This window comes from Aethalodelphis obliquidens, unplaced genomic scaffold (assembly GCF_003676395.1).
Source record: "Aethalodelphis obliquidens isolate GAN/ISIS:26980383/991018 unplaced genomic scaffold, ASM367639v1 scaffold10, whole genome shotgun sequence".
Taxonomy (NCBI): Eukaryota; Metazoa; Chordata; class Mammalia; order Artiodactyla; family Delphinidae; genus Aethalodelphis; species Aethalodelphis obliquidens.
The window spans coordinates 12,188,832-12,202,444 of record NW_020837954.1 but is presented as its reverse complement, the minus strand read 5'-3'; the positions used below and the strand labels follow the sequence as shown (position 1 = coordinate 12,202,444).

The following is a 13,613-nucleotide window of genomic DNA, read 5'->3' as shown; positions in this document are numbered from 1 at the left end:
TCATTCTCAATGGTGAAAAACTGAAACCATTTCCACTAAGACCAGGAACAAGACAAGGTTGCCCACTCTAACCACTATTATCCAACATAGTTTTGGAAATCCTAGCCACAGCAATCAGAGAAGAAAAAGAAATAAAAGGAATCCAAATTGGAAAAGAAGTAAAGCTGTCACTGTTTGCAGATGACATGATACTCTACATAGAGAATCCTAAAGATGCTACCAGAAAACTATTAGAGCTAATCAATGAATTTGGTAAAGTAGCAGGATACAAAATTAATGCACAGAAACCTCTGGCATTCCTATACACTAATGATGAAAAATCAGAAAGAGAAATTAAGAAAACACTCCCAGTTATGATTACAACAAAAAGAATAAAATATCTAGGAATAAACCTACCTAAGGACACAAAAGACCTGTATGCAGAAAATTATAAGACACTGATGAAAGAAATTACAGATGATACAAACAGATGGAGAGATATACCATGTTCTTCGATTGGAAGAATCAACATTGTGAAAAGGACTCTATTACCCAAAGTAATCTACAGATTCAATGCAATCCCTATCAAACTACCACTGGCATTTTTCACAGAACTAAAACAAAAAATTTCACAATTTGTATGGAAACACAAAAGACCCCGAACAGCCAAAGCAATCTTGAGAACGAAAAACGGAGCTGGAGGAATCAGGCTCCCTGACTTCAGACTATACTACAAAGCTACAGTAATCAAGACAGTATGGGGCTTCCCTGGTGGCGCAGTGGTTGAGAGTCCGCCTGCCGATGCAGGGGACATGGGTTTGTGCCCCGGTCCGGGAAGATCCCACAAACCGCGGAGAGGCTAGGCCCATGAGCCATGGCCGCTGAGCCTGCGCGTCCAGAGCCTGTGCTCCGCGACGTGAGAGGCCACAACAGTGAGAGGCCCACGTACCGCAAAAACAAAAACAAAAACAAAAACAAAACAAAACAAAAAAAGACAGTATGGTACTGGCACAAAAACAGAAAGATAGATCAATGGAACAGGATTAAAAGCCCAGAGATAAACCCACACACATATGGTCACCTTATCTTTGATAAAGGAGGCAAGAATATACAGTGGAGAAAAGACAGCCTCTTCAATAAGTGGTGCTGGGAAAACTGGACAGGTACATGTAAAAGTATGAAATTAGAACACTCCCTAACACCATACACAAAAATAAAGTCAAAATGGATTAAAGACCTAAATGTAAGGCCAGACACTACCAAACTCTTAGAGGAAAACATAGGTAGAACACTCTATGACATAAATCACAGCAAGATCCTTTTTGACCCATCTCCTAGAGAAATGGAAATAAAAACAAAAATAAACAAATGGGACCTAATGAAACTTAAAAGCTTTTGCACAGCAAAGGAAAACATAAACAAGACCAAAAGACAACCCTCAGAATGGGATAAAATATTTGCAAATGAAACAACTGACAAAGGATTAATCTCCAAAATATATAAGCAGCTCATGCAGCTCAATATCAAGAAAACAAACAATCCAATCCAAAAATGGGCAGAAGACCTAAATAGACATTTCGCCAAAGAAGATATACAGATTGCCAACAAAAACATGAAAGAATGCTCAACATCATTAATCATTAGAGAAATGCAAATCAAAACTATAATGAGATATCACCTGAAACCGGTCAGAATGGCCATCATCAAAAAAATCTACAAACAATAAATGCTGGAAAGGGTGCGGAGAAAAGGGAACCCTCTTGCACTGTTGGTGGGAATGTAAATTGATACAGCCACTATGGAGAGCAGTATGGAGGTTCCTTAAAAAACTAAAACTAGAACTACCATACAACCCAGCAATCCCACTACTGGGCATATACCCTGAGAAAACCATAATTCAAAAAGAGTCATATACCAAAATGTTCATTGCAGCCCTGTTTACAATAGCCAGGACATGGAAGCAACCTAAGTGTCCATCAACAGATGAATGGATAAAGATGTGGCACATATATACAATGGAATATTACTCAGCCATAAAAGGAAATGAAATTGAGTTATTTGTAGTGGGGTGGATGGATCTACAGTCTGTCATACAGAGTAAAGTAAGTCAGAAAGAGAAAAACAAACACCGTATGCTAACACATATATATGGAATCTAAGGAAAAAAAAAAAGGTCATGAAGAACCTAGGGGCAAGACGGGAATAAAGACACAGACCTACCAGAGAATGGACTTGAGGATATGGGGAGGGAGAAGAGTAAGCTGTGACAAAGTGAGAGAGTGGCATGGACATATATACACTACCAAATGTAAAATAGATAGCTAGTAGGAAGCAGCCGCATAGCACAGGGAGATCAGCTTGGTGCTCTGTGACCACCTAGAGGGGTGGGATAGGGAATGTGGGAGGGAGGGAGACGCAAGAGGGAAGAGATATGGGAACATATGTATATATATAACTGATTCACTTTGTTATAAAGCAGAAACTAACACACCATTGTAAAGCAATTATACTCCAATGAAGATGTTTAAAAAATAAATAAAAATAAAGCTGGGGTTTCCTTGAGGGTATTTGCTGGTTATTGAATGGAGAGGCATCACTTTTAATGGCTATTTGGTTAAAAGAGAAAGATCTTGGGGGAAACTGGGATCCCTGCATGGTCCTCAAGGGTTACTACCTTTAGTGAAAAGGGCGACTGAAAAAATCCACCTGAGGGAAATCTATCTGTCTCAGCCTAGGCAATAAGTGGGGAAAAAAGTTTTCCCTGAAAATATGTTATCTTGGGCCTGATTTCTACATCTTTGGGATTCAAATATAGACCCTGCATCTTCCAGAAAATCCAAAGCCAGAAAGCAGTCATGTGGTGCTGGCATACCAGGATGCCTGGCTGAAACAACTCAGCGGAAATAAAAGCAGACACTATCTGAAGAGCTACAGCCTGTGTCCAAGGCTCACAGAATTGCTACCAATAAAACCTCCAGCATCAGAAAATAAGGAAATAAGGTGTGAGGTTTGGCAGAAATAAAAAACAGCAGAATTAGGCTCTGAAGGATGTCAGATAATGACTTATTGAATAAAAGTATGAATTAATTATTGCAATATGGAAAACCGAATAAGGCCTTACAGATGACTAATCACAGTTCCAGAAGACAGAAGGAAAGAAAATGGAAGACAGACAATACCAGAAAAGTTAACAACTGAGAAATTTCCAGAATTAACAGAGAACAAATTCTGAGATTCAGAAAGCACAACCAATCCAAGTCAGGAGAGAAAAATAACCTCTATGGAGACACACAGTAGAGAAACTGAAGAACAACAAAGAGAAGAAGAGTTTTTGCAGCCAGTGAGGGGAAGGAAAAATTTATCTACAAATGACTGTAACCTTCTAGCACAGACTATGGAAAGTAAGATCCTAAAAACATTAACAGGAAATAACTGTCATCCTGGAATGTTATAACCCCCTAAACTGTCCTTTCACAATTTTTACAAATAAAGCTATTTTTGAACAAATAAAAACTGAGCTTACCACTAACAGACTCTCAGTGAAGGAATGCCTAGGATGTTCTTCAAGAAGCAGAAAATAGACCTGCAAGGAAGGGTTGCAATTCGAAAACAGTGAACAAGAAACTAGTAAACTGTGGATAAACCTAAAAAGAACTAAATTTACGAGATCAAAATAACGTCTCATCTAAAGTATGAAAAACAAGATGGAACTAAAATAGTAAACAACTATACCTTGTAATTTGAGAGGGAGTAACTGGAGTTAGAGTTCTAAGGTCCTTTATAGGAGTTCTAAGGAGGAGGACAGAGTTATTAATTAATATTTAGATTCTACTAATGTAGGTATGCATGTTAAAAATTTAAGGTAATCATTAAAATATAGAAATGGAAGGTATGGAGATAATCATTAAAATAGACATAGAGGGTATAACTTTATGATGTATTTTTAAAACTCAATAAATCACACATACCTCCCAAAAAAGGTCAGGAAAGAATAAAAAAAGGATAAAGCAGAACAAACTGAAAACACAAAACAGGTTGGAATTAAATATCAAAATACTTACCATCAATATAATTGGACTAAATTTATCAGTTAAAAGACAGAGATTGTTAAAATAGATTTTATTTTAATTCAAGGTTTATGCTATTTACGAGTAATACACCCAAAATACAAGGTCAGAAAAAAGTGAGAGGAAAAAAAAAAGGATGAAAAAACCTTTTATCAGGAAAATTCCAAGCCAAGTAAAACTAGGGTAGCTGTTTTAACTATCAGACAAAATAGACTTTAAGGCAAAAATCACTGTTACAGAGATAGAAGGGTATAAAAAAAGGATAAAATGTTACATTTATTAAAAAATAAAAATTCTAAAATATGTGAGTCTGCTAATACAGACTCTCTCTCTCTCTCTCTTTCTCTCTCTCTCTCTCTCTATATATATAAAGCAGAAACTGATAGAATGAAAGATATGGAAAATTAAAAATCCCATTTACAAGAGTATCAAAAATAATAGAATAATTAGGAATAAACTAAAGTGAAAGACTTGTATACTGACAACGTAAAATGCTGATGAAAGAAATTAAAGAAAACACAAATAAGTGGAAAGCCCACGTTCATGGACTGAAAGACTTAATATTGTTATTAAGACTTAATATTGTTAAAATGTCCATACTACCCAAAGCAATTTACAAATTCAATGTAACCTCTATCAAAATTCCAATGACTTTTTTTTTACAGAAATAGGAAAAACAATCCTAAAATTCATATGGAAACACAAAGGACCCCAAACAGCCAAAACAATCTTGAGAAAGAACAAAGCTGGAGGCCTCACATTTCCTAATTTTAAAATATATTACAAAGCTATACAAAATATATTACAAAGCTATTGTAATTTTAAAAATATGGTACTGGCATAAACATTTAGACGAATGGAACAGAATAAAGAACCCTGAGATAAACCCATGCATATATGGTCAACTGAACTTCAATAACGGTACCAAGACTACATAATGGGGAAAGGATAGACCTTCAACAAATGGTGTTGGGAAAACTGGAAAGCCACATGCAAAAGAATAAAACTTGACCCTTATCTTACACCATACACAAAAATCAACTCAAAATGGATTAAAGATTTAAATGTAGGACCTGAAACTGTAAAACCAATAGAAGAAAATAAGGAGGATAAGCTTTATGACATTGGTCTTGGCAATGATTTATTGGATATGACACCAAAAGCACAAACAAGACAACAAAAACGAAAAGATAAGTGGGACTATATCAAAACAAGAAAGCTTCTGCACAGCAAAGGAACAACTAGAGTGAAAAAGCAACCTAACAGAATGGGAGAAAATATTTGCAAATCATGTATCTAATAGGGGGTTAATATCCAAAATATGTAAGGAACTTGATTTAAAAAATGGGCAAAGGATTTGAATAGCCATTTCTGCAAAAAAAAACATAAAAGTGGCTGATAGGTACGTGAAAAGATGCTCAACATTACTAATCATAAGAAAATGCAAATCAAAATGACAATGAGGTATCACTTAATATCTGTTAGGATGCCTATATTCAAAAACCAAAAGATAATAAGTGTTGGTGAGGATATAGAAAAATTGGAACCTTTGTGCACAGTTTGTGGAAATGTAAAATGGTGTGGTCACTGTGAAAAACAGTATGGAGGTTCCCCAAAAACACTAAAAATAGAACTACCATATGGTCCAGCAATCCTACTTCTGAGTATATACCTAAAAGAACTGAAATCAGGGTCTTGAAAAGATATTTGCACTCCTATGTTCATTGCAGCATTATTCACAATAACCAAAATGTGAAAAACAACCTAAATGTACACTGAGGATGAATGGATAAAGAAAATGTGATATATACATACAATGAAGTATTATTCATCTTTAAAAAAAAGAAGGAAACCCTGCCATATGCTACAACATGGAAGAACCTTGAGGACATTATGCTAAGTGAAATAAGCCAGTCACTTAAGGACAAAGATTGCATGATACCAATTATATGAGATATATAAACTAGTCAAACACATAGAAGCAGAGAGTAGAATGGTGGTTGCCAGGGGCTATGGGGAAGGGGAAACAGGGAGTTGCTGTTCAATGGGTATAAAGTTTCAGTTATCTGTGACGGTTAAGTTCTAGAGATCTGTTGTACAACAAATGTGCCTAGAGCTAACAATACTATATTACACATTAAAATTTGTTAAGAAGGTAGATCTCATGTTAAGTGTTCTTACCCTAATTTTAAAAAGAGAGAAAAGGGCTTCCCTGGTGGCGCAGTGGTTGAGGGTCCGCCTGCCTATGCAGGGGACGCGGGTTCGTGCCCCGGTCTGGGAGGATCCCACGTGCCGCGGAGCGGCTGGGCCCGTGAGCCATGGCCGCTGGGCCTGCGCGTCCGGAGCCTGTGTTCCGCAACGGGAGAGGCCACAGCGGTGAGAGGCCCGCGTACCGCAAAAAAAAAAAAAAAAAAAAAAGAGAGAAAGAAAGAGAGAGAGCGGGTTGGGGGGAGGGAGGGAGGAAGGGAGGAAGGGAAGAAGGAAGGAAAGAAGGAAGGGAGGAAGGAAGACAGAGGAAAAAAGGAAAAAAATAAAACAAAACAAAGAAAAAGATGAAAGAAATTCCATGAGAGATGTTTCAACTGGGTGCTCTGGAATCATGAGCATTACAGCGTCTCTGGGACTGTACAATCCTTTTTGACCAAAGGAACTTGAGACAGTGGACATGCATTGTGAAGCATCTCATCATTAGCACCTTTGGTCTCCAGATCTCAAATTATGAATGACTTTACTATATTGAAAAGAACAGTATGTGAATTTTCTTAGGAAATGAAAGAAAACTAATATCAAAAATAAAAGAAATAAATACAAGGAGGTATTAACAAATCCACCATCACAGAGAGAAATTCTGCTCACCTCCCTCAGTAATTGAAAGATGAAGCAGACAAAAAAAAAAGAGTGAGGGAACAATGCATATATTTATATAAATAAATAAATGAATAAATTGAAAGTGTTACGAGGAATGAGATATTTGCAGTTTCAAAGTACTTCTCCACTAAATACTTACTAATCACAATGAGAAAAAGTTAAGTATACTTAGAAAAACCTAGAAGACATCACTTAAACCAAGTGATCAGAGTGTACATAACCTATCATGGTACATATCAAAATTGTGCACTGCCTATTAGAATTCAATGAGAAGAACACAGCATCATTGCTGTGATACTCCTACCAAAGATACAAAACCTGGTTCTAATCATGAAGAAACAGCAGACCAACTCAAAATTGAGGAACATTCTATAATATAACTGGCCTGAAATTTTCAAAAATGTAAAGATCATTAAAAAACCAAGGGAAGACTGAGGTATTGTTCCACACTGAAGGAGACTAAAAAGACAAGACAATTAAATGCAGTGACAAAGATAACATGTGATTCTGAACTGCATCTCTTTGCTATAAAGACTGCTATAGGGAAAACTGCTAAAACTTAAATGGAGTCAGAAGATTAGATGGTAGTAACAATATCAATGTACATTTCCTGATTTTGATGATTTTAGTCTGGTTATGTAAGAGAACATCCCTCATTTGTTTGAAATATTCATTACAGTATTCAGGGGTTATGGAGCATCATGTTGCCAACTCATTCTCATGTTCACCAAACAAGTTCTTTTGTACCTTCTTTCAACCCTACTATGAGATTGTTTTCAAAAATGCATCATAAAGACAAGATGTACTAAGCACTCATGGAACTGAAGATTGCAATGTTAAATATATGCTTCTATAGAAGAGAAAAATATGGAATATTCCTAACTTATTTTATGCATCTTGGAATCAAACAAAGATAATATAAGAATTAAAAATTAAATCTCACTTATTAACATAGAAATGAAGCTTCTAAACAAAATATCAGCAAACTGAATCTTGTAATGCACAAGAAAAATAATCATTCCAGGAATCCAAGGACAGTTTAACATTAGAAGATACATTAATAATTTAAGTGCAAAAAAAATGACTAATTCAACAGATGCAGACAAAAGTATTTAATAAACTCTAACAATATTTATGGGAAAATTCTTAGAAAAAAAGAAATAAATTTCCTTAACTTGATAAAAAGAGTATTTATTAAAACCAAACATCAAGTATCATACTAACTGGAAAACCATTAGAAGCATTCCCTTAAAATCAAGAACACAGTAATGACCAGCTTTCACTGCTTCTATTCCAACATGTACTAGAGGTGCTATCAGTGCCATTAAGACAAGTGAAACAAATAAGAAGAGATCAGAGGACTTCCCTGGTGGCAGAGTGGTTAAGAATCCACCTGCCATTGCAGGGGACATGGGTTTGATCCCTGGTCTGGGAAGATCCCAGACCCAGATCAACTAAGCCCGTGTGCCATAACTACTAACGCTGCACTCTAGAGCCCGAGAGCCACAACTACCGCAGCCTGTGTGCCCTAGAGTCCACACGTTGCAACTACTGAGCCCACCGTGCTGCAACTACTGAAGCCTTCATGCCTATAGCCCGTGCTCCATAAGAGAGGCCACCACAATGAGAAGCCCGCACACTGCAACAAAGAGTAGCCCCCGCTTGCCACAACTAGAGAAAGCCTGTGCGCAACAACGTAGACCCAACACAGCCAAAAATAAATAAAATTAAAAAAAAAAAAGAGATCAGAAAGGAAGAAAAAAGTTGCTATTATTCACAAATGACATTAGTATCTACATGGACAATCTAAGAATCTGTAATTAAATTATTAGAATTAAGAGAGGTAGATAAGATTGGATATAATATCCATATATAAATTACTTTTCTATGCAGCAGCAGAAAATAAAAAGCAATTTTTTAAAAGTTGTTACTAAAAAAAACAAAAAAAATTAACAATAACTGTAAGAAGGAAAAGAGCAAGATAAAATTATTAGGGTATTGAGTTACTAAGAATTACTAGACTGAAAGCTGTAAAAAATGATGGTGTGACACTGGTGCAGAAAGAACCAAACAGACCAATGGAACAAATGAAAAAAAGCTAAAAACAAGCCAACACATATGTGGATATTTGATATAAAGAAGATGGGAGGGCTTCCCTGGTGGCACAGTGGTTGAGTCCGCCTGCCGATGCAGGGGACACGGGTTCGTGCCCCGGTCTGGGAGGATCCCACATGCCGCGGAGCGGATGGGCCCGTGAGCCATGGCCGCTGAGCCTGCCGGAGCCTGTGCTCCGCAACGGGAGAGGCCACAACAGTGAGAGGCCCGCGTACCGTAAAAAAAAAAAAAAAAAAAAAAAGAGATGGGATTGCTGATTAGTGGGAAAACAATGAAGAATATAATAAATAGTGTCGAGAATTACCTATCCATATGCAAAAAAGTAAAATTAGAGCCATACTTTAACCACACATAAAAATTAATTAAAGGCAGTTTAGCAATCTGTTAAAAAGCAAAATTTCAACTTTTAAAAGAAAATACATCATTTTACCTCAAAGTGGGGAAGACACAAAAAGCATCTATCATAAAGGAAAGATGATAAATTCAACTACATTAAAATGTAAAATTTTGTTCATAAGGTCATCAGAAAAAGTGAAAAGATATTCCATTGCCTGGGTAAAAATATTTGCAAAGCAAATAACCAGCAATGCATTTGTATCCAGAGTACATAAAGAACTTCTACAGTCAACGAGGAAAAGACTAAAAGCCCAAAGTAAAGGCAAAAGATATGAACAGGCACTTCTTAGGAAAGAAAATCCAAGCAGCCAGTACACACCAAACGATGTTTCACCTCAATTATAACCAAGAAAATGAAATAACAAGCTCCATCATTTTTATGCCTATATATTCTTAGTATTTTAATGATTTATAAAGATATGGTACATTAAAGTAAGATAAGAATCATCATAGAACGCGTCCTCTTATTTTCTCTAGTATATTTATGATCTTGTCTAGGTTTTATGAAAAGTTATCTGCAAAATCAGCACTATGTTTTCAAACGCTATTCAAAATAAACACAACATACAGAATTTATTTTTCCCCGTAGAGAATTTTGCCCTAAGATGTGGAAACAGATCTAGAGATTGAGAAATTAATATAGCCCAACAATCTAACTGTACTACTGGATATACATTTTTTGAGCCTTGAATATTATACTAATTATACTATTTTCAGTGATGCCAGATGACATAATCATTAAAGTCTTTTTAAGGTAACAGTTGCAAAACTTCTAAAATTATATCACTTAGTTCTTTTCTATGGTCCCTTGTTTGTGTCCTATTTCCAATACAGCTTCCAGTGCAACTGTATTTAAAAAAAAAACAAAACGTACAAGTGCTGAGCTAAAGTACTATTTAATTTTGTTTCATTTAGTTTATTTACTATTTTAACTGCTGTACTCATAAGACTTGAAGAGTTGAAATCAGCTTAAAAGTTAAGCAAAATAACAGTACCTCACAATGCTGGCGAGAAGCTTGAATTTCACATTCATATTTGTTCTTTACAGATTCTAAGCAGAGCTCTCTATAGATTCCTGCAACCAAACACAATTACTCTGATTATGTTAGCAATAAGGAGTTTCAATATCACTTCCCTACAGGAATTCTGTCCTAACTATTTTATAAGATGAATCAAGAAGAAACTGGCAAGTGAGTCTAACTTTACCTTTAAAAACTAAAAATAAAAGGCTCAGTTAAAATATATATCAAAGAAGACTAGAAAACTAATAAGAGTTTAAGTGCTAGAAAAAAACTACACTGCAATTTTTAGTTCTTACCCATTTTTCTAAAGAATACTCCTAAATGTTTGATAGAGAATGATTAAATGAAAATAAAACTCTTCACCTATGAAAAACAATCTCTTGGGATTCATAAGGGAAACAGAGTCAATAAGCTCTGGTTTCTTAATCATATATACTCAAAGGAACAACTGGATACCATAACCATCAAAACCACTAGTTTTTAACTATTATTTATCTTCAGAGTCCAAAGCTTCCAAGAGGATTAAATGTAGAAACTAATATAACAAAATTTATAAACTGATACGAGGTTTGAGTGCTCCTAACAGGGCTTTACCTAGAGAATGGATGCTCAAGTGAGTTTAACTTAGAGGTACCAAGACAACAGCATAAAATAGGCACCATGGTCATGCAAACATGCCATCACAAAAATGGCAAATAAAGAGGTCGAGATGTATATGCTTAACTGTATGCCATAGTTGCCCCTAGAAATGTAATTCTGTTTCTTGTATAGAAAAGGCAAGGGACAGATATCTGGAACTATGCCATCAGCAACACATTCACACACACTACTTTTTGTACAATCAAAAAGTAAAGGAGGCTGCCTAACAGAAAAGTGAATAATTGACTGAAGTAATATTTCCTAAACATCCACTAAGTCTCACTTAGTGCTTTTAGAATGTCCAGGAAAATTAAGGACATGTTTACTTTTAAGGGTGTGCTAAGCCAATATGCAAAGACAGCAGATTAAGCATCACATCATCTACATACTTAATACTAAGCACTCAAGAATAAAATTTGGTTTAAGGTGGATTTAGTACAAAGATAACCTATGATCAACAATGCCTTAGGTATTATACAACAGGTACATGAGGATCAATTAGTGTCCCTCAAAAAGAAAACAATCGGCATCTCCATTAATTAAATTTCAGTTTTTAGTTTGACTATGAAAAATCATTAAGTGACCTTCAAATAGATATATCCCTTGTTATGCGTGGTAGGACACAATTCTGAGGCCAGATCCCAGTTACAAACAGAAGGCTGAAATTTAACCACACAAATATAGTACATCTTCATTTAGTCACAGCCACAAATGAGTCATCAAACTTATCAAAATAAAAACTCATGTCTAAACTGTAGGTTTGAAGGCGAATTCTCTGTTCTTTAATATCCTGATCAAACATTTAAAAAATGTTTTTACAAATAAAAAATCCTTATCACTCTTACAGATGAAAAATACTGAGGACTTAAATTGAACCTTAATAGGAAATTAAACTGCGATAGTAATAGTATCTCTTAATGAAAGTATCATGGTTTCTAATTGTTTCACATGTGTTTCACCCTCTCAACAACACTGTGAGCAATTTGAGGGCTTTTTTTCTTTTTTCAAGCCCCTACAGTAGCAGAGAAAAGCATGAGGCATTTAATAAATAACTGTGGGCTGACTGACAGTGAAATACTCTGGTCAACGTAAATACAGTTGTACTTTCATTAACAACAACCGCTCACTTGATAAACACCTTTTAAGTCTATTGAAGAGTTCATTTTCTACTATATGGAAAAGATGTTTCACTTTCCTACCTGCTACCTTTGTACGAATTTGCATATTTTCTTGTAAAGTTGCCAGTGGTTCCAAATATTCTGGTGCTTTTCCAGCTATGACTTCTTGTAGTTTTGCATCCACCTGACTTAATCGTTCTTTATAAAGTCTTAACAAAGCAAAAATTAAGATATTAATTTTAAAAGCCCAACAAAGGCTAACAATTTATCATTTCTATACATTCTCTTCTTAATATCATTCATATTCTAATAGCCTACCAAATGTATTTTTGCCTTGCTCTCAAGTGAAGAGAAGAATGCAGTTACATTATTTGGCTTTATGCACATAATCACAAAGAAATGTCTTTCTATTTTTTAGATATATCACTCTTTAATAGTTAACTTACAATACAAAAAATACAACTGAAATAACCACTTTTGGTCACTCTAGATGTTTTTGTTTTAACTGCAGAATAAATCAATTCTAAGAGAAAAGGTCAAATAAACACTGAGTTTAAAAAAAAATCATTTTGAATAATTTAGATACAGGCATTACTAGTTTTCAAAAATAAAAAATTCCCTGTCTCCTCTCCGAGTTTCCTGAAAAGCAGTCAGTATTACAATATTCAGCCTACTTGATTTTTAAAAGAACAAAGAAGAAGTAGAGTGATGAAGGTAAAACCAATGGCTAGAGAACTTGTGATCTGGCATACCCAGTTCTTCTAGACTGCAAATGAAGAAGATATAACAATGAGTTGCTCAATAGATGGGGGAGTGAAAAGTGGGGCAAGGAATCCCTGTTGCTCTATTTATGAGTCCACATACAAATACTCCTAATTTACCAGCTGTCATCCCAATACCTTTAGCTTGATTATCAAAGACAGTATGTGAGACAACTCAATGTTTATTTTTAGCAATAATCCTGCAGGACAGAACTAACTCTTTTTTAACAGGAAAATGTTTAAATTGTCATTCTTTATGAAAGGCACTTCTAACCCTGGCTTTGTGGCATTTCAAGGGCATCCTAAAATTTCAAAGCAAACAATTTAAGGTCATTTTGTAAAATTTTTTTGCCATTTATTACTTCATCATAGGTGAAGAATATGTCATATACATCACAAGGATGGCATCTAGTAACTTCCAAAAGAAACCACTGCTTATGCTTGTAGGTGTTCATATAAATAGCAGTTGGCTATTGAAAACATGATGATACCTGGCTTTCATATAAAATTCCACTCTTTCCTCTTGAAAATATAAACCAATACAATTAAGGCAACTAATATTAATTGTCTACTATTGGCCATTATAATTAGCATAGAGATTTATACAATGATTCTAAAGGAATAAAGCAAATTTGAGTGTTAATACAA

At 35.2% G+C, this 13,613-nt stretch overlaps 1 protein-coding gene across 4 annotated transcripts in view; it reads right to left on the bottom strand.

The window, feature by feature from the left end:
- Positions 1 to 13,613, bottom strand: part of BRMS1L (BRMS1 like transcriptional repressor) — a 41,599-nt gene that overhangs the window by 18,915 nt on the left and 9,071 nt on the right. For 2 of the 4 annotated variants that reach the window (XM_027111083.1, XM_027111084.1), the window contains exons 3-5: positions 12,286 to 12,413; positions 10,421 to 10,500; positions 3,503 to 3,562 (exon numbers count right to left, since the gene is read on the bottom strand). In XM_027111083.1, coding sequence (XP_026966884.1) covers positions 3,503 to 3,562; positions 10,421 to 10,500; positions 12,286 to 12,413 — 268 coding nt within the window. The remainder of the gene's footprint in view (positions 1 to 3,502; positions 3,563 to 10,420; positions 10,501 to 12,285; positions 12,414 to 13,613) is intronic. The other 2 variants (XM_027111086.1, XM_027111085.1) reach the window with 1 other exon arrangement.